The 20,642-nt window shown below is 36.4% G+C and overlaps 1 protein-coding gene and 1 long non-coding RNA gene across 9 annotated transcripts in view; one reads left to right on the top strand and one right to left on the bottom strand.

Moving 5' to 3' along the window:
• NRG3 (neuregulin 3) overlaps nt 1–20,642 on the bottom strand; it is a 1,121,069-nt gene that overhangs the window by 753,126 nt on the left and 347,301 nt on the right. Inside the window, exon 1 of one of the 8 annotated variants that reach the window (XM_055353272.2) lies at nt 10,267–11,217. The exons of the other annotated variants lie outside the window; for them this stretch is intronic. Within the exon in view, the coding sequence (XP_055209247.1) occupies nt 10,267–10,456 (190 nt within the window). The 5' untranslated portion in view covers nt 10,457–11,217. Of the gene's footprint in view, nt 1–10,266; nt 11,218–20,642 lie in introns of those variants that run through there. 8 annotated transcript variants of the gene reach the window in all.
• Nucleotides 10,468–18,844, top strand: LOC109028646 (uncharacterized). Its single transcript, XR_002007673.4, has 5 exons — nt 10,468–10,606; nt 12,717–12,871; nt 14,071–14,155; nt 17,532–17,658; nt 18,694–18,844. It is a non-coding gene; the product is annotated as an uncharacterized lncRNA (long non-coding RNA).

The following is a 20,642-nucleotide window of genomic DNA, read 5'->3' as shown; positions in this document are numbered from 1 at the left end:
TTAAGCACGAGCCCTAACGGGAAGTCCTTAACACTTTCTGTTCAAAAGGGTCAGACTGTAGGTAGAAACTCAGCCAAGGTGTATCAGTGAGAAACAGACTGTGCATTTGCCAGTAGAATTCCCTTTCCAGCAAATCAAAATTTGTAAATAAGGCAGAAGTGGTCAGATGGGTGGAGAACGGGTTCTCTGGCTGAGATGTACAGAAACACAACATTTGGGAAACACATGTGCTTCACTTTTTCTTTCTTACTCTCTCTCACACCCCCACCCTCTCTCTCCACCTAATCTCCTCCACAAGAATTCCAAAGTGTTCTTCTACAATACAAGTAATTAGCTCTTTCCCCAATTTTGAATATGCAAACCTCTCCAGGTCTCAGCAAAACAATAACTTCAGCTTCTGCACTCCTTAGAAAGAATGTTGTACCTATAAATGACTTTTTTCTTATTATTTTATAAATCATTTTAAACTGACTACATTTCACTTAGCACATAGTGGTTACTCAAAGAGAAAATACAAGCCCAATAGATGGGCAAATACCATTGCCTGTTCTATTTATGCAAATGTTCTTTGTCCCTAATATATTTTCTGGCACTTGATGGGTACTCAATGAAAATATTCCTGAAACTGCAGGTTTCTAACTTTTCTGGAGACATAATTTAGACACCATCTTTTGCAAAGGATATTCACCTTAAATAATTTAGAATTTTATGACAAGAAAATTCCAGACATAGAAAACAAACAAAATTGGGGGCATCCACAATCGAAGTTGGATTACATTTCTGAGTGTCTTCTTAAAATATCACTTGTATTGCACATGTTCTAGTTTGTCATATCCCACTGTTAGGAAAGGCTTACAACAAATTATTTTAAAAGAATATCATTCACCGTATAAATGTTGTACAGTTTTTCCCAGATAAAAATATTTTCCTTATTGAAAAAAAAGAGCTTATTGTTTCTTAGAAGAAACATGTTAATATAAACTGTATCAACCAGGTATGTGCTGTGAATTTACATCAAGTAATCTTCAATTTGGTGGGTCTCTAACCGTCTCAGAGTCATATGGTGAGAAAGATCCTTCCAGTCCACTCCAGGAAATGCTACTGAGCAGCTGTCTGTTGCTTTACACAGATGGTAATTGACAAATATGTATATTGTGAAGACTTCGCGATGTACTTCCAAAAGAAAAGTCATTCCTTAATGCCAAAATATCCCATTCTTGTATTCTAAATCACTGGGGGAATTTAACCTCCATTACTTAATATAATTAGTTTGACACTGACATAATTAGTAACCACCACAAAAGAACAAAGATTACAAGATCACTGTAAATAAAGGCCAATTATTTTACTTCTCTAAAGAAATACGGACTTACCCCTTTTGCCATTAGTCATAGGCAGACAATTTAAAATGTATTATGTGCTAAACTAGCTATTAATAAAACAAACAAGGTGTCTTCCTTATGAGTAATGTTTAGCTTAGTTGTCCTTAATGTAAGAATCTGGGAATGGCGATGGAGGACAGAAGGAAAAATTAAAAAAATAAACAGCTGAGGGCCCAGTTAAGCTAGGCACAAAAGATACCCCTTGCATACTGTCAGATATAGACATTTTACTGATAAGGACACAAGTTTAGAATTGTAATTCAGCTAGATTCTCAAAGTAGGAAATGTCAGAGCTGAAATTTGATCTTCTGTGTGGCAAACTCTCCTATACACTACTGCTCCCCTCTCAATTATGACAAAGAAATTATCTTTTAGGGATATTTTTATACATTGTATCATTTAGATGCCATCTATAATTCAAATGCAATGTTGTCTTTTTGCAAGTTTTTGTCCTCACACCTTAAAGTATATCACTTCTCTAATGTTCATAGAAAAGTATAAATTATTCTAGCTCGGCGAATCAGCAGGTTTCTTATTTTCTCCCAAAAACTCAAGGAATTTCATCTCCAACATGTGTGTACCCTTAAAAAGAACCTTTCCTCTTGCAGTTTGTCTCCACAGCATTTGATTAAGAAAGTTACAAAATTGTAAGAATAAAACATTGTAACAGGGTTTTTTAAAAAAAATCTTAGAGGCTTCTACTTGCCTATGTCATAATGTCAAAAATAAAATGACCTTCACAAAATTGGAGCATTGAGCAAATGAGGGAGAAGAAAACTCAACCAATAAGAATTTTACTAATAAAAACTGACAGAAGTCTTCTCTAAACCCACTTGTATCAACATTCATAAACAAAGATCTAATGCCATTCCATTTGACTGAAATCCAAATTTATTGAACTTTCAGACAAAGTAAATAGCCTATTTATTCTGGAATGAACTACATAATCAACTAAGCATTTCACTTGAGGCCATCTTCCTCCACTAGATTATCCCCTGAAATAGCATCAGACGTTTCTCTGTGGACACTCGAGTGACTGATTGAAAAGTCTTTTTCCCCTAATGGAATTAGGAACCATTTCGGACTCTTCATCTTCCCTTCAGTTCTAGCTCATACTTCAAAAATTCCATTCTTCCAAAATTCTTAAGCAATCATCATTTAGTGGAAAATAATTCTATTAAAATCATATAATGCTATAATAAAACATGCATTTTATATGTATCTGAAATCTACACTTTCATCTCCATATTTGCAAAAGAAATAAAAGTCTGTCAATGATTTTTTTATTCAAATGCATATAATTTACCAGTTCAAATAAATTATCTTTAATAGAGAATTTCTCTTTAATTTCAGTTTTCCATTTAAACTGATAAAATCATATAATATTATATCAATAGTGGTATATTAATTGCTGGGGGGAAAAAGAGTTATTTTTTCTTTAACTATTCAATGTAAAATCCTATGTCATGTCAGTTCCAACGAGAACTCTAGGGTAAAGCAGAAAAAACAAAAGGAAATGTGCCTTTACAGACTCACACAAATAGGAAAAACTTTTTTTGATCAGATTCAAAACGGACATAAAACATGACTTGCACTTAATTAAAAAAAAATACCAGTACTCTCTATGATGAGAAAGGCATTATAATATTAAGAGTCACTTTTCTTTCTCTAGAAGTTAAAAATAAGTTTCTTTTTGTGAATACAATACAAAAATATTTAAACTATTTCATTGTTTAATAGATCATATTATAAATACTGGCTCACACTATATATCAAAATAAAACTGGAACTAAGCTAACACCAGATACAAAGGTGGAATAAAAATCTAAATCTAAGATGTAAACCTATAGATATAAGAAAAAACCATGAGAAAATATCTTTATGACTTGGAGGAAGTAAAGAACTTTTAAAGCAAAGGCAGCAAAAAATAAGCAAAAAAAGTCATAGATTACAGAATGAAGAAGGATATTTGTAATATTTAAGACTGACAAACTAATAATGCTAATAGTTAAACAAAGAGATGCTTAAATTAATTAGTAATCAGATAAATTAAAACAACAATAAATATCATTTACGCCAATTAAATTGGCAAAAAAATGGTTGTAAAGACACAGAAAAATCTTTAGATAATATGGTGCAACCTGGCCAGGCGCGGTGGCTCATGCCTGTAATCCCAGCACTTTGGGAGACCAAGGCGGCCAGATCATCTAAGGTCAGGAATTCGAGACCAGCCTGGCCAACATGGCGGAACCCCATCTCTACTAAAAATACAAAAATTTTCCAGGCATGGTGACACATGCCTATGGTCCCGCCTGGGTAACAGGGCAAGACTCCCATCTCAAAAAATATATATGTATGTGTATATATGTGTATACATGTATATATGCATATATATACACACATAGAAGTTAAAAATAAGTTTCTTTTTGTGAATACAATACGAAAATATTTAAACTATTTAATTGTTTCATAGATCGTATTATAAATACTGGCTCATACTATATATCAAAATAAAACTGGAACTAAGCTAACAGCAGATACAAAGATGGAATAAAAATCTAAATCTAAGATGTAAACCTACAGATATAAGAAAAAACCATGAGAAAATATCTTTATGACTTGGAGGAACTAAAGAACTTTAGGCAGCAAGAAGTATATATTATATAAATATTATATATATGTGTATACATATATATATATATATATATATATATATATGGTGTAACCTAAAAATAATGCACTAAAAATAAGTGACATAGGCCTTTTAGCTGCAGAGTAATTTATGATGGTAGAAGGTTAGAAGAAAACCAGTTTTCCATTAATGCAAAGAATCATGCAGCAATGAGAAGTGATAGATTATATGCTCACACAACAACGTGAGCTGAAAAATAGAATGTTTAATCAAAAAAGTGGAAACTAGCATCAAGTAAATAAAACATGCATGTAAGAACACACACAAATCCAGATGTACACGTTATATAAATTAGAATGGTTGTCTCAAGGTGGTAGGGGAAAGGGAATGGAGAATGGGGAAAAGGGTTGGGGGAGAGAAAGAAAAAGAACTGGATGATGCAAAAAGTCAGAAGGCAATCAGCAATGAAAAGAACCTGAACTTTGATGTTTAAGAAACTTGCAATCAAATCCTTACAGTCACTTACTACCAATGTGACTTTGAACAAGGGACTTTTCTGTATGACTCTTTCCCCACTGGCAAAATTGAGATAATAGTTGCCACCTCATGGATGATGATTAAATGAGTAAAAACTTAATATTTTACATACTCAATAAGGACTTTTTTTTTCTTTTTAAGCTTTTTTAGAACAGGCATTTATATTTGCCTGTGTTATAGGATTGTTATACTTATTGATGCTTAGAATGTAGTCTGAATTCAAGTTTCTTTTGCTGAATTCTAAAATAGGAAAACAACACTACAAAAGGAATATTCATGAGCTATGGACAAATTCAGGCTTTGTAAAAGCATTTTATAATTCCAAATAAAATGGAAATCCTTGTTTTGTATATCATTCTGAGATACGCAGCTGAAGTAGAGTATTAACTTTAAGATTACTACCAATATAGTAAAATCAGTATCTTCAAATTTAAGATTACAGAGAAACACTAAGATTGCTGAAAGACATCTTAAAATGTTTCTTTTACCAATTGTAACCTGAAACCAATACTTTTTCTTATTACACTTTGCTGTGCACTAAACCTCAAAGAGAATTCTCCAAGCTCTTTGACAATTAAAATGTTAAAGAGTGAAGCAACAAAATGATCTTACTTTGTCCTGTTACTAGATTTGGAAAAAGCATCATTTTGAAAGGGACTTATCTTCTTAGAGTAAAAGTCATGTAAGAACTTCTGTTCATTTTTCAAATCATTGGTATACTCGCAGTCTTCTTAGGAAATATACATTTCTATTTACAGGCCAGTATTTCAGCCAGTCATTTATGCTCAGAGGAAAATATGCTGGGGAGAGGTAAATTTGCCTAAAATCATTGTTGATTGATCGAATGATTGATTCATTCAAGAATAATATATTAAGCACTACTATATAGCAAAAAAAATGCACTGGGTCTGAGCATATATGAATGAATAAATGAATGAAGTAGACATAGTTCAGCCTTCACAGAGTATACAAAGTAATAGGAATGTCAAACAAAAATAAGTAAATGATTGCTACCTATCTACCTATAAAATTACAAATTGTTGTAAGAATAAGCATGAAAAACAGGATTCTAAGAAAACGAATGACAAAAAGAATGGAGTATTCATAGAGATCTCCAACAGTATAATTTTAACTGACACCTGATGGATATAAAGAATGACCTTTGCAAAGAGAGGCAGAAAGATTTACAAGGAGGAGGCATAAAATGTTCAAAAGTGCTGAGGCGGAAAATAATTTGGTCTTTAAAGCTACTGACATCAGTTCATGGGACCTGGAGCCTGGTATACTGTGAACAAACTCCAAGATATGCAATTAATTTAGAGGCATCTCCATGACAGCCTGTAGACCACTGCATAGGGATCTGATATTATGTCAGTCTTCATGAGAAATCATTAGGAGTTTTTGAAAAGACATTGTCTGATATATGTGTTTAAGAGTTCTAGTTTTTTTAGGCCGGGTGTGGTGGCTCACACCTGTAATCCCAGTACTTTGGGAGGCCGAGGTGGGTGGATCATGAGGTCAGGAGATTGAGACCATCCTGGCTAACACGGTGAAACCCCGTCTCTACTAAAAATACAAAAAACTAGCTGGGTATTGTGGTGGGCGTCTGTAGTCCCAGCTACTCAGGAGGCTGAGGCAAGAGAATGGCATGAACCCGGGAGGTGGAGCTTGCAGTAGGCGGAGATTGCACCACTGCACTCCAGCCTGGGCGACAGAGCGAGACTCTGTCTCAGAAAAAAAAAAAAAAAAAAGTTCTAGTTTTCATATGGAGAAGGAGATAGAGGGAGGCCAGGATGAAGATTTTTCAATCAGACCAGGGAAAATAAAATCATAGTTTGGGTTAAACAGATGACTGAGAAACTAAGTGAGAAGTGGACGGAGTAAAGATATATTTCCGAGGCCTTAAGGATGCAGGAAACAGCAGTAATGACTCAGAGTTCTGGCTTCCATACTGTGGCAGACTGTAGTGCAATGTATAAGGATGGCAAAGACTGAATGAGTGGATCTGAAATCACGGGGAACAGGAAATTAAAAGAAGCACCCTGGCTTTCACACCCCTGGAGATTATAATTCAGGTAACTGAGAAGCAGGGTTTCCCTCAGCATTTTGGAGTGGAAGTTGCAGGCCTTGGTTGTGAACAAAACTGACCTCTACTGACCACTTACAGTGAGTTATGGGCTATGCCAGCTCCTTCCAGTTGTGCTTGCTATCTCATTTACTTCCTACTACAGTACTGGAAGGTGGCTGTGATTAGCTACATTTAAAAGATGAGGAAATTAAAGGTCAACTTTTGTATCTTGTTCAAAGTCCCTCGATAAATGACAGAGTTAGGATTCTAAGACTGACTGTAAAAGTACAGTGTCCAAACCTATCCTCTATTTAATGATTAGAAACAGTGGACACAAGACACCAGTGAGAGTGAGGGGTGTGTGTGTGTGTGTCTGTGTGTGTGTGTGTGTCTGTGTGTGTGTCTGTGTGTGTGTGTCTGTGTGTGTGTGTGTCTGTGTGTGTGTCTGTGTGTGTGTGTCTGTGTGTGTGTGTATGTCTGTGTGTGTGTCTGTGTGTGTGTCTGGCAGGGATGGGGCATGCTAAATAATGTTCATCGTAGATCCAGTTCTACTGTCATGTACGAAAAGCAAGGAGGAAAGTCTCTATTAATATAGAGGCATAATGCGGACTCATTCATGGATGATAAAAGGTCTACCAAGTGACACACGCTGGACAAGTTTCCAGGTCAGCAAAAGAGGCAGAATCCCAACTAGTACGCAGCTCAGAGCCTAGCAATCTGTCATTCTCAAAATACAATTTTCTTCACACAATGCCACACCAGTAGGCTAGATTAGCCAGGCACACGTATGATTCACATACAAGGTCAAAATGCTGTGTGCTACGGGAGATAAAGCACCAGGTGAGATAGAGCTCTATGGGAGATAAAGTGCTAGGGTGGCAAAACGATATAGGCCTTAAGAGCAGTGGGAGATTACTTGAGATGGAAAGGTCACAAAAAGCTTTCTTTATCGATTAAGTAAATGCCTGGAACATAATAGGGTCTGAACTAAATGATATTGGAAGATGTAAACAAAATCCAATTTTCCCTGAAATTAATTAATAATGTATAAATAGAGATGTTAGAAAAATAGTTAAACTATTCTAATACTGTATCTAAGGCTCAGAATAAAGAAGATCATACTCTAGTCCAGACGTTGGCAAACTTTTCCTGTAAAGGGGCAGATAGTAAGTTATTTTTCAGCTTTGTGAACTTCACCATCAATATCCATCAACTCAGTACTAATATTTTTGCAGGAAGGCAGTCATGAATGATACGTACATGAATGGGTGCAGCTGTGTTCCAAAAAATTTGTTGCTTACAAAAACAAGTGGCAGGCTGGATCTGGCCTTCAGGCCATTGCTGGCCAACCCCTGCCCTAGTCTCATTGCTCCCCAAATTTAATAGAATGATCTGTCACTCAAGTTGCTGGGAATGCAAGGAAGACACTGAGCCTAATTAGGATATGTCACACACAAAAATTATTGGAGAGAGCAGTTGTAAGTTGAGACTAAAATGAAGCCCCTTCTCTTGAGTGTTTCTGCCAAAATAAGAAATATAAACACATCCTGATTACACAGTAACAAGGCAAGCACAGCTGAAGGAAGAAAGTTATCAGTGGAGACCCGCTGCATAGCATGGTCACAACCACGGCAGGTAAGGTGGAGTGTAGACAGCCTTGTCAGCCAGCCTTCTCAGCTCTCTCTCCAGCCTCTCCTGACTTGACTTGGTATAAAGATCTTAGAGAGGTGAAGCCACTAATAGAAGCCCAAATCCCAGTTAACTTTTACGATGCTGTCCCTGCTGTAGCTCTCTCTCATTTTTCTCTTTCATGTTTTGTTAATAATGATTGCTCTATTTTGAATAAAATATTGTAACAAATTGAACTTAAATCATTCATTCAACAATTATTTATTGGGTATGTCCTGCATGTGCCTACCCTTGATTGCCTATAATGTTATTACTCTGTGATGGAACTGGAGATCTGATGGTGAGAAAACCATTCATATTATCCCTACTCTCCTGGAACATAACGTCCAGATGACAAAACACAAAATAAGGTCACAAGTAAATGTAATTGCAACTGTGATCAGCTGCTTTGAAGGAAACAGACAAACTGCTGAAATGGAAAATACCATAGGAAGGGAATAATTTAGACAGAGTAGACAGAGACAGTTTTTCTATGGAGATCTTTATTTAATTAAATTTCCTTTAAATCAAGACCAGGAACACGTTCCAGAAACTGATAAAAGACCATTGGTATTGGAGCGTAGTGAGTTGGGGAAGAAAGAAGAGTGAAAAAAATTATGTTGGAAAAACCAGAGAAGTGAACAGGTTATGCTGGGAAGGCATTTGGACCTGGTAAGGTTTGCATGTTTCATCCTGAATACAGCTAGAAATCAATGAGAATGGTTTTGAGCCGGGGAGTGATGTCGTTTGTTTTACCAATATTAATCAAAAATGGTTTGTAGAGCAGCCAGGAGTATAAATGTGGAGAATATGATGGGGGGGTACTGTGACAGAAAAGGGGTAAGATGAAACTGGCTTGCTTGGTGCAGGGTGGTAGTGGCAGTGGCAGCAGAAGTGTAGGGAAGTTGCTGAATTTGAGATTTCTGTTGAAGGAAGAACCAAGTTTTGTGGATGAGTAGATGGTTAAAAGGTTCTTAAATGTGGGTGTAAGTAGGTACTTGTGGGATAGGAAGGGAAGAGTAATGGAATTAAAGAAGCCAATGGTTTCTGGTTTGACCTCCTGGTTGGCTGATGGTGCCATTTATCTTGAAAGGGAAGACTGGGGGAGAAGCAAGAGTGGGGAGAACCAAGAGGTATGTTTTGGACATATTTGAAAATTCATGGGGCAAAGAGGCAGTTAGATACACAAGAGTGAATCTCAGGCAAGTCATTAGAAGATAGATGGCATTTTAGGCTACTGGATTGAAAGTCATGATAGGAAGAAAGTGAGGGAAAAGAAGGCCCAGAACAAGGCTGTATTGTAGATAAATGTATATTTAAATTTTCTGTACCTTGTGATGTTTTGATATCTTAGAAAATCTTTCTAACTGGGGAAGAGATCACCTTTGCCTGAGGCTAGCCAATTCTTTTTTTGTTTTGTTTTGTTTTGTTTTTGAGATGGAGTCTCGCTCTGTCGCCCAGGCTGGAGTGCAGTGGCGCCATCTCGGGTCACTGCAAGCTCCGCCTCCCGGGTTCACACCATTCTCCTGCTTCAGCCTCCCCATTAGCTGGGACTACAGGTGCCTACCACCATGCCCGGCTAATTTTTTTGTATATTTAGTAGAGACGGTGTTTCACCGTGTTAGCCAGGATGGTCTCGATCTCCTGACCTCGTGATCCGCCTGCCTCGGCCTCCCAAAGTGCTGGGATTACAGGTGTGAGCCACTGCGAACAGCCGCCAATACTTAAGATAGGAAAGGGACCAGCCTGAAGCATGCAAACTAACCAACCCAGAGCCACATTTCCTCTACCTTGCCCATATACCCTGGAAACAATATTCTTCTGTCTTAAGCAACCCAGGGCCAGGTACCAGGCAACTAGAGAACACCGCTGTTTCCCAAATTCTGAAGAAATTATTCAAAGTAGTCCTAAACTGTTCATCCTATCCTGCCTTACCCTTCTCTCAGAAACCCCAACAAAGGCCATGCCTTACAGCTTACCTTGCTCCTGTTTCTGCCTCCTGACCACTCTGGTCTTCCCCATGTTACCATGTATGGCATGCCTCCTGTCTCTAGGACCTGTGAGTAGAAAATACTTTATTTTCTCGAGTCTCTCCTGTGTCTCCTCTTGTAGCCCCATCTGGCCGATTGTCTCATAAATGTATACAAAACAAAATTTCTGACAAATCATAATATTTATAGATGCAGCAAAACAGAAAAACAATGAAAGTCTGTATTAGTAACCAGAAAAACGGTCAGAAGTCTGAGGTACCTGAGAGAAGACAGAAAAATGAGATCTGGAATTTGAGGAGCACATGTTAGGAGAAGAGCCATCTCTACTGTAAGCACAAGCAACACAGAGGGAATGGGGATGTCAGGAGGGTATCCCAAGGACAACATATAGGATTTTGTCATATTCTTCCTCCAAAGATCACAGAAAACTTGTGATCCATATCCACTGTTTTTTGTTCCAAGTCTCTGATAAGTAAGTCATCCAATCCGTGTTAAAACAGGCTGGATTCTTGCATCATAAGACGTTAATTTATATTTTTACAAGATCCTTTTAGCTGCTTCCACCAAAGTCCCTTTCCCCCTGCATACACTGGAGCTTATCTTGCATATTCTATTTATTATGATATATAAGGTGTGTTTTCCCTGCTGGACTTGGGGGTTTTGAGAGAAGGGACTCTATTTTTCCTTTCTATATCCTCCCAGCCAACTGAACATCTGATTCTTTGCAAAACTGAGAGACCTACCATAGTAATTTGCAAATGGGCCTTCAAATTTATAATACTTGCTCTTAGTCCTATGCTTAGAGTTTCAGTTCATGTAGGAGTCAGTGAAGACTAAGTGTGAGTAGCTAAAAACTTGAAAGATAAAGTTGAAAGCAGTTTCTTAAAGATATTTTTTAAATGTTCTTAATTCAGAAACTATTAATCCAATTTCAGAGAAAACTGTTTAACTAAAAATTTTAGAGAATTTATGAAGACATATCTTTAATGGAGAAAAACACAATAATATGTAACATTTTGAAATCAATCATGTTTTAGTGGTCTTCTATTTGCTTACTAATTTTTACTGATAGTTTTCACACACTGAATTATGTTTCCTGCAACTAATATGTTTTCTTCTCTTTTGCTCTGAAATTTCTGTAGATTTTCCATTTTGGAATGTGAGTCTATGTTATGTGATGCATAGATACCCATTCCTATTGATTTCTTGTGGAAATAACTTTCTTATTAAAATTTGATAAATAATGCATTTATTAATATGGTAGATATTTTCAGAATTAGTTATATTGTGTTTCAGTATGCCTCATAATACTAGGTTTTTTTTTCAATATTTCACTTTGTTCTTTTTGTGCCTGTTTGTGTTACTATTAACAATCTGAAGGTCTCATGTTTTTCTATTACCTTTTTTGTTACCTTTTAAATACAATGTGATATATTTTTTATTTCTTATTTTTTTGAGACGGAGTCTCGCTCTTGTCACCCAGCCTGGAGTGCAATGGCACAATCATGGCTCACTGCAACCTCACTTGAACCTTCCTAGGTTCAAGTGATTCTCCTGCCTCAGCCTCCCGAACAGATGGGATTACGGGCACCTGCCACCATGCCCGGCTAATTTTTGTATTTTTAGTAGAGACGGGGTTTCACCATATTGGCCAGGCTGGTCTCGAACTCCTGACCTTAGGTGATCCACCCTCCTCGGCCTCCCAAAGTCCTGGGATTACAGGCATGAGCCACTGTGCCTGGCCAATATAATATTTATAATCCTACATTTCTTTATTATCTACTGACCATTCACTGTAATACTGACAAAATTTATACCTCCACTTACTCTCCAATCACTTCTCTTACTGCATTTCTAATTTTAATTGTTTACACACTTTTACTACATTTTTATGCCTTTGCATGTTTATGCTATGTTATTTAATAAATCACCGTTGAGTGGCATTTTTTTGCCTTCAGCTATAAAAGATGAAGAATTCACCATATGTATCCCACCTCTCACCTTCTCTTCCATTTTTCATCCTAAATTGTATCAGATAAATTATTTCAATGTTATTATTCTTTGTAACATTTTCATTCTGTTCTGTAAACATAATTCTCAGAAATATTTTTACTTATTAATGCAGATAGAAATATTTAATATTTTCAACATATTTAATGTTTATCAACAGTTCTTTTGCTGTAATTCCTCTATTCATTTTCATTGTCAGAATATTTTTAAAGGAATCTGGCAACTAGATTCTGAGCAGTATTTCATGTTGAAAACTGTTTGTCAGTTGCCTTACTTTAAAGGATACATTGACTGAGTCTAGGAACATGGGTTACACTGCCTTTTCCTGAAAACACTGGAGAGGAATTGACCTGTTCTTTTCCTAATGTGGAATGTTACTGAGAGGAATTCTGAGGTCACCCTTTGTTTAGGATTTGATCTCCTTTCAGACTCCCCAAAAGATTCCCTGTTCTAGTTGGCCTTCTATATTGGTGGTTTCTGAATACATACCCCAAAGAACTTGAGCATCAGTGAATTCTGGTATCTTCTGGGAGCCCTGGAACTAATCTCTTGAAGATACCAAGGGATGACTGTGTTTTAAAAGGTAAGTGGATTAGGATATTGACGGTGATCATTTTGCATAATTTTTTTCATAATGTTGGGCTTCCAAACAAAAGATTAAAAGTCAAAAATGTTTATTCTCAAAACTTCTTCACATCTGGAAAAAGTAACTTTAAACATTTTTTTTCTCCATATATTCGTTTCTCCTTTTCAGGCACACCACTTATGTGTATGCTGAACTTTTCTTTTTTCTGTTTGGATTTTCTAACAGATTATTTTCATCTACCCTGACAATTGTTTTAACTCACTGTTAATTTATTTTGTTTCATTTTTTCACTGTTCACATGCTTTTTGATATTTTCAGTTTCTATTCTCCTTTAGGTTATTTCCAATGTAACTTTGGATGTAACATTCTTTTCTACTATTCTTTCCTATACTTAATATGGTTTGCCTGTGTCCTCAACTAAAATCTCAACTTGAATTGTAATCCTCATGGGAGGTGGTTAGATCATGGGGGCAGTTTCCCCCATGTTGTGCTTGTGATACTGAGTGAGTTCTCACAAGATCTGATGGTTTTATAAGGGGCTTTTCCCTGCTTCGCTCTGCACTTCTCTCTCCTGCTGCCATGTGAAGAAGGACATGGTTGTTTCCTCTTCTGCCATGATTGTAAGTTTCCTGAGGCCTCCCAAGCAATGTGGAACTGTGAGTCAATTAAACCTCTTTCCTTTATAAATTACCCAGTCTTGGGCAGTTCTTTATAGCAGCATGAGAACAAACTAATATACTAATTTTCTTGTTTTATCTGCTTAAGAGTCATTTCCTTCTATTTCCTTGCTATATTTCTTCCTGAATTTCTGTTTCCCAAATGTCTGCTTTGAGACATTATTTCAAAGAAGTTATTGTTTTGTTAATGTCTATTGCTTAATTTAGTAATACATTTGGGAATTAATTTCATTTTCTCCATGACAAAATTTTTCTGGTGAATATTTTTCAACTGCTTTCTATTCTGCTTTCTATTCTAATTATTTTAATACCTTGGTATTTATGCTGCAATGGTCCCTTTTACACATGGTGAGTCTTCATAGACTACATGCTGGTAATTTATCTTTGAATATAGTGAGTATTTGGAACTATGGGAGGAGGGTCAGAGTGGGATATAGCACAACAGTAATTGTCAGAGGCTGACCATGAAATGCATTAAAGTGTATTCCTATATCTAGTTTAGCCTTTAATTCTCCCCAGGCGAGAGAGAGATGTCACTCAGGACTGCTTCCAAAGGAGTTTCTCTTGCAGCTTGCTTCACTGTCTGACTCCTTTCATACAAGTGGTAAGTCTCAATGTCTCCTGACTCAGCCTCCGACCCTCCAGTTGCTTCATCACGTTCAGTGGCTTCCAGGCATGCACTTGCCACAGAGTGCATTGTTGCAAATAAGAGATTGTTTTCTCAGAAGGGCATACCATCTACTTCTGAAATGGCATACTGGGCTCTGGAGCCTTTCTTCCCATATTTGGCCGAAGATTCTTTTCAATAAAGGTTGAATTTCCTTCTAGTTATTTTAAATTAATTTTCATGAGGAAAGGGGGCTGTATCATCATTACCATTTTAAGTCCAAAAGTCTTTTATAGTTCAAAAATATTTCATATCTACAAATTAATTTATCCTTACACCATATCCAGTTACATTCAATGTGGTAACTAATACTATCCCCAATTAAAAAAAAATGAAAAAAGTCCTGGGAAGTTATGTTGTTTATCCATGGCCACGCAGCAAATCAATATCATATTTGAATGAAGAATTACGTGCTTTCTCTTCTAGGTTAAGTTTTATTCCCACTAAAAACATGACCACAATGTGATTTAGTTATTTTTCTCCTAGAAATTTATCATAATGCTGTATCCCTAATGAGGGGTACAATATGTCAGAAATTAATCTGTGACTCACATTTACAAAAAGCCCCAAATTTGAACTTGAATTCAACTCTACAACACCCACATAAATTTATGTTTATATATACTCATACTATCTTGTGAATCACTCACTCCTATTGTATTGTATTTTGTGTCACAGCATTTAATTTTTAAATCTTTTTAAAAATTGCATTCATAAATTAGAAGTGTCCCAGGTCTCTCCCTTTTCCTACAGTTATGTGAGGAAGGCCCTGTTGATATTCTCATCTGAATATACAAGTACGGGCCTCTGAAACATCAGGGACCATCAATAGGTACACTATCATTCAGGTGATCTCTGCTCTAAAAAGTGAAATGATGAGTGGAACTTTGGAGTTGAGGGTCAGACTTGAGGAAACTTAAATTAAGTGGTAAGTCCCTTGAACTGAAATGGAAAATGAAGGCTGCCCCTAACACCAGAGCCTTGGGGGAAGAATTCATAAAGGAAAGTAATGAGATGGTCTAGAAAGACAAGAAGTGACAGAGAAGTGGAAAGGGTAAAAGGCCTACCAGTCTATCTTGGAGTAATATTTCCTACAATGTCATCTGCCAACACCATGTTTTTTATATTCAAGAAAAGCATTTTATTTAAAAATCATTTATTGAAACTTCTCCACTTTCACTATTCTCTTTCATTATAAAAATCATTCCCAGAGTTTGTCAACACCATTTATTGTTTCTAATCAAAACAATGACAAAGCAATATTCAGATGGAAGCATCAGGGTACCACCTCAAATACAATTTCATATCTCTTCTTTGTCATGAGATGAAATTAGATATAAGGTAAAAAGATAAGCAAGTTAAAAAAGAAAAACCTTTAAGTCTTTTCCCTTAATCAAACCCAGCATCAAGTTCAAAATCAATAAATGATACAATAAAATAATAATAATAATGAGTCAGTTGTCAAATGCAAGAGTGTGTCAGTTTTCAGGAGCTTAGTAAGTATTCCTGCAATGAGACTCTATAAAGACAGAGAAAGCCCAACAGCCACAGTAGAATGAATGGTTCCAAATTTAAAGTCATTAATGCAAGATCCAGTACGTGGAAAGAGGAAAAAGCAGCAGTGATGATGTACTGAAGCGCTCCTGCACTTACCAAGATACAAACAGCCCAAGTACAAGCTGCAGTGGTTGGAAATGAGGAAGAAGAATAAGGAAAGATGACCTTCTCATGTCTGGACCATGAGAGACCTGACAAAGGATACAGACATGAACGTGTCATACATACCACCAACATGTGACTCTTAGTGGAATCACAAGAAGGCAAGCAATATGTTATAGCACATATACAGAAAAGACAAGACAAATTTCCTATCTTGAAAAGAGACTTGGCTCCACATTTGTCAATTGAGAGTTTCTGGGAAATGTGTTTCAAAGTTCTCCCAATAATAACAACAGTGATGACTGACAGTTACTGAGCACTGAATAGGTGTGAAAACCATCCTGGAAGTATAGAGACTATGAGTCCAATAGATGGGGAATTTGAATCTGGACAACTAACTGTGAGACTTTGGCCAAATTACATGAGCAGTTTGAATCTCAGTTTCCTAGTTATAAATGGAGATAAATAACAACTACTTCATAGAGTGGTTAGCATTAAATACGAAGATGGATTCAAACATATAGCATGCACAATGCCTGAAGTGTGTTAAGAACCCAGTCAATATTTGCTATCATATGACCTGCTAATAATTATCCTCACAATTCTAGGATATAAGGGCTAGCATTATTTTTAATATAATAAACAAAAACTTAGGGTTCATAGAGGTTTAGTACCTCGTCAGTGTTCAAATAGCTAATAGGTACAGAAGGAGGATTCAAATCAAAATCTCACAAGGACTCTAAAAGCAGCATTGGAGGGTGTGCCTCCAGAAAATGCCTTTCTGCACTTCTAAAATGTTGGCTTAGCTATACCTGCTTTTCTGAGATGTGTTTCAGAAATGTAAGGAGTCCTACACATGATCAAATGTCCCCAGCTTCTAGAAGTGGTAAGAAAGCTGAGAATTCCTTGATGTACAAATGAATAAGTCATCCCTGGTGAGGAAAACTGGTCTCAAAGAGGAGCCACAGACAAATCTCATTTAGTATCCCAGGAGTAATTGCTTCTCCTTTAGGGAAAACTGGATGCTGAAGTGTGTTTATTTCCTTAACATGTTGTTTGGAAGTTTGCCTTTTTTCAATTTTTTGAGTAATATATGGATAGATTCTTGGGGTAAAATGTAAGAAAATTAGAAATAGTATTGTTTTTGGAGATACTAAAATGGCCCTATTTTAAGTGGAACAAACAACAATAAAAAAGTAATACAAGTCTCGACAAGAAAATTAATAACGTAGAAGAAACGGGTATGGAGATAGCTTACTAAATGACATTATGACAGAAATATGCCATGTGATCTTAATATACTTCAACAAAACACTAAAGTAGAATTAAAACACAAATAACACTAAAGAAACTATATACAAACTTTCTCTCAAATATTCAACTGTAAATATTCCTTGGTGATTTTATTTTAACAAGTGAAAATGCAGGAAGGGGATTCCAAACCTGAGGAATATCCTAAGACCTTACTCAATGCCTTGCACATAGTTAATTACATCTGTGTGGGACATGAGTTATCTCTTTCTCATAATCACATTGATAATTACTCTGAGTTTAATTATTTGTACTAGATGTTTGTGTGTGAGGATGTTCGCTTGTGTATATGTTCATCTAGTGCTTTTGTGTTACTCATGTTTTCTTGTTCATACTGTTGTAGGGTAACATGCCCTTCATTCGGAACCAAACCTGTGCCCTGGCTTGGTATATTTCCTCCACCTGCTGAGCACCCCCTCACCCTCTACTTTTACCTGGAAGAAAGAAGACAATAATATCTACCAATCAAGGTGCTATGGGCATGAGAAATAATTTATACTTAGAGTCTATCCTATTATATGTCAGTGTCTAATTAATGTAGCTTCTAGTGGTAATAACAGAAAAAGTAGCATATGTTTTTTAAAGAAACAATATTCTTTCCTTGCAAATGATATTCAACTGATTTTAGGTGTTAATACCGTAGTTAGAACTTGTAATTTTTTACCATGCATCTCTTTTGTCTTCTATTTCCCCACATTAGCATTTAATGTATCATTTTTACTTATCTTTTGTGGTCTTAATCATAATCGTACATAATTGCATTTTTTTCTTCCTAGTAAACACATTTGAAACAACAATTTTCCTGCAAGTTCATTTTTAATAGTATACTGAATATTGTGAGGTCTGGTGATTTTATTTTTAATATTCTTTTCCTTAATATTTAATAATTTTACTATTAAAATAATAAATAATTGTAGCAGCAATGGTAAAGTGAGCTATGTTCATATTATTCTTGTTTTAGAAAGTCTCATATTTCTACATTAAAGGTAATGCCTGTTGAAACATTTAATTTTTCCCTTGTGAAAAAAGAAACCCTCTTTCCTATGATTTTTACTGTGCTTATGATGAATAGCTATTGAATTTTTATCAGATACTTTTTTGGCAATTGAGATAATTATATAGATTTGAACAATGTTTTATTTTGATGTGTTCTGTTAAGTCAGTAATTTTCCTGGTGTTGTATCACTTCAGCCTTCTAGGGTTAAGTCATGTAGATTTCAATGCATAAGGCTTTTCATGTCTTGCATCATATTTGCTAATATTATGGATGTTTCCATTTGTTTGCTTATTCAACCAAATAATTAGTAAGCAAGGACTTACTTAAAAGAATTGTGCTGGGTTTGGCAGAAGTTCAAAGATGAATACAAGAGTCACTATTGTCAGGTCACTTAGTTTATTTGAGAGGCAGACACGAACACAGCTATACTACTAGTCATTCTGCTTTCTGCATTCTAAAAGTGCTTTTTTATTCATAAAATGATATATATTTACTTTTTATGTTCTAGATGCTGTACCTGAAGCAGAAGATAACCTGGCAAAGAAAAGAGTATAGTGCTGCCTTCAGGGAACTCCTAGTCTAGGGGAAGACAGCCAATAATCACATAACTGCTCTAATCAAATATTTCACCAAAATAAAGTATTAGCTACCTCCTAGAATCCAGGCTCTGTTGTAAGTGCTGAGGATACGGCAATGAACATAAATGCCTAAACTCTGCAGTGTTGGTGCTCACATTCTTGTAAATAAATACACAATTGTCCCTGCATGGAGGCCAGGCACTCTAGAATATTAGGGGACCTTGTTCTCACATGGTGGCATCTCTGGATAGATGACACAACTGGCTTTTCTGATGCTGTTTCATACTTTGGCCCAGAATCCTGCAACACTTTCTGTCATGATAAGACAGAGGTTATGTAGAAAAGGAAACAGACTCACTTTGTATCTCTTACAGGTTGTGATCCAGCCAAAAAATAACAGCTGTGCCTATAGCCCTAAGGTGCTGCTTTCTGGAAGCGCCTGAATTCTGGTTCCTTTTCCTTGGTATTCCTGCCCTCCTGCTAGTTGACTACATTTATAAGAGAAAAGAATACCAAGAAATTAGGCAGAACACGTGGAGTGTGTGTCTGTGAAGTGTGTGCCTGTATATGTTAGTGGGGCATCCAGAAGAACGTGGGTGGCGTGTGTGTGTGTGTATGTGTGTGTATTTGGGGTGGTTGCTGGAATATTACTACACTGCATTCTGAGTGCACAAAGGCAGCAAAAACCCTAGTAGTATATTTAGGAGGAAATCAATTTTTTCCATTGTTCAAAATGTCCAGTTCTGATTCTCTCCAACTGAGTTGATAGGCCAGGGGGAAAAGCAGCCAAGGTGAAGCAGAAGTGAGTTAGTAAATACCCACCAGGAATAGCAATTGGCCTGCAGTTGTAGAAAAGCTTCTTCCAAATACAGATCTAGGGTGCAGACTATTACTTATATGAACAGACAGCCTGTCTCGTGATATGTTTTTTTGAGAAATTAAGTACTCGGATACATTCAAAGTAACACACACACTCTGAGATTATCTCAGCTTTATCCATGTTCTAGACCCTTGGTTGGCTCTCCGGCATTCCAGCTGCAGCTGCTGGGGCTGGCTGCAGGCACGTCTGACTGTTCTCCCCTTTGGAGTAGACAGGGTTGTTCTGGCTGTCCCATACATTGCCTTTCAATAAAGAATCTACACTGAAGAATTGTTTCGGGTTCTGTTTCCTAGTGAATTGCTAACTGAAGAAATCCTGAGAGGAAATACTTGAGTTTCTCAAAAAGAAGATTTTCTGCTAATCTACTGCAGGATCCAGAAGAAAATTTCAATTTTATTACAATTCAAAAGCAACATGACTTCCATACAAATGCAAAAATAACATGTTTCCATACAAGCTAGCCAAAAGCAAAATGAAGAGAACAGGACAGGAAAATAAAGCTACATATTAGGATGTAAAAAGTATATGTGACATACAGAAAATTACCACGGAAAATCATACTAGAAATCCACATCGGGGCACTGAAGAGCCAGATTGATGCCAACAATTTGGAAGACCAACTTAAGTCTACCTAGAATTCAGAAGAAAAGAACAAAGAAACAAAAATAGGGAAAACACGGTGGATACAGAGAACAGAAAATAAAGAGCTTGCAGGGATGACTTGTTATTCTTAAAAGGAGAACCCAAACAATTCAAGAGATGTTATAAGAGAAAATGTTCTTGATCTGAAGGTAGTAATTGGTTTTAGAAATGCCCTACAGGAGGCAAACACACCCAGGGACTTGGCCTAATTTGGCCTCTGGCAATGTCTCAAGAGCAGAAACCCAGGGGTCTAATCAACTGGGTCTAGAAACATAACCTTGGTACATCCTTTGTGTCCTTCAGACAGGCAGAAGTGCCTGTCCCATATGGAATACTTGTCTAAATCGCTCATCCAAC

The sequence above is a fragment of the Gorilla gorilla genome, chromosome 8, assembly GCF_029281585.2.
Source record: "Gorilla gorilla gorilla isolate KB3781 chromosome 8, NHGRI_mGorGor1-v2.1_pri, whole genome shotgun sequence".
In the NCBI taxonomy this organism is placed as follows: domain Eukaryota; kingdom Metazoa; phylum Chordata; class Mammalia; order Primates; family Hominidae; genus Gorilla; species Gorilla gorilla.
The sequence above is the reverse complement of the archived record's forward strand: the minus strand, read 5'-3'. Positions and strand labels throughout refer to the sequence as shown.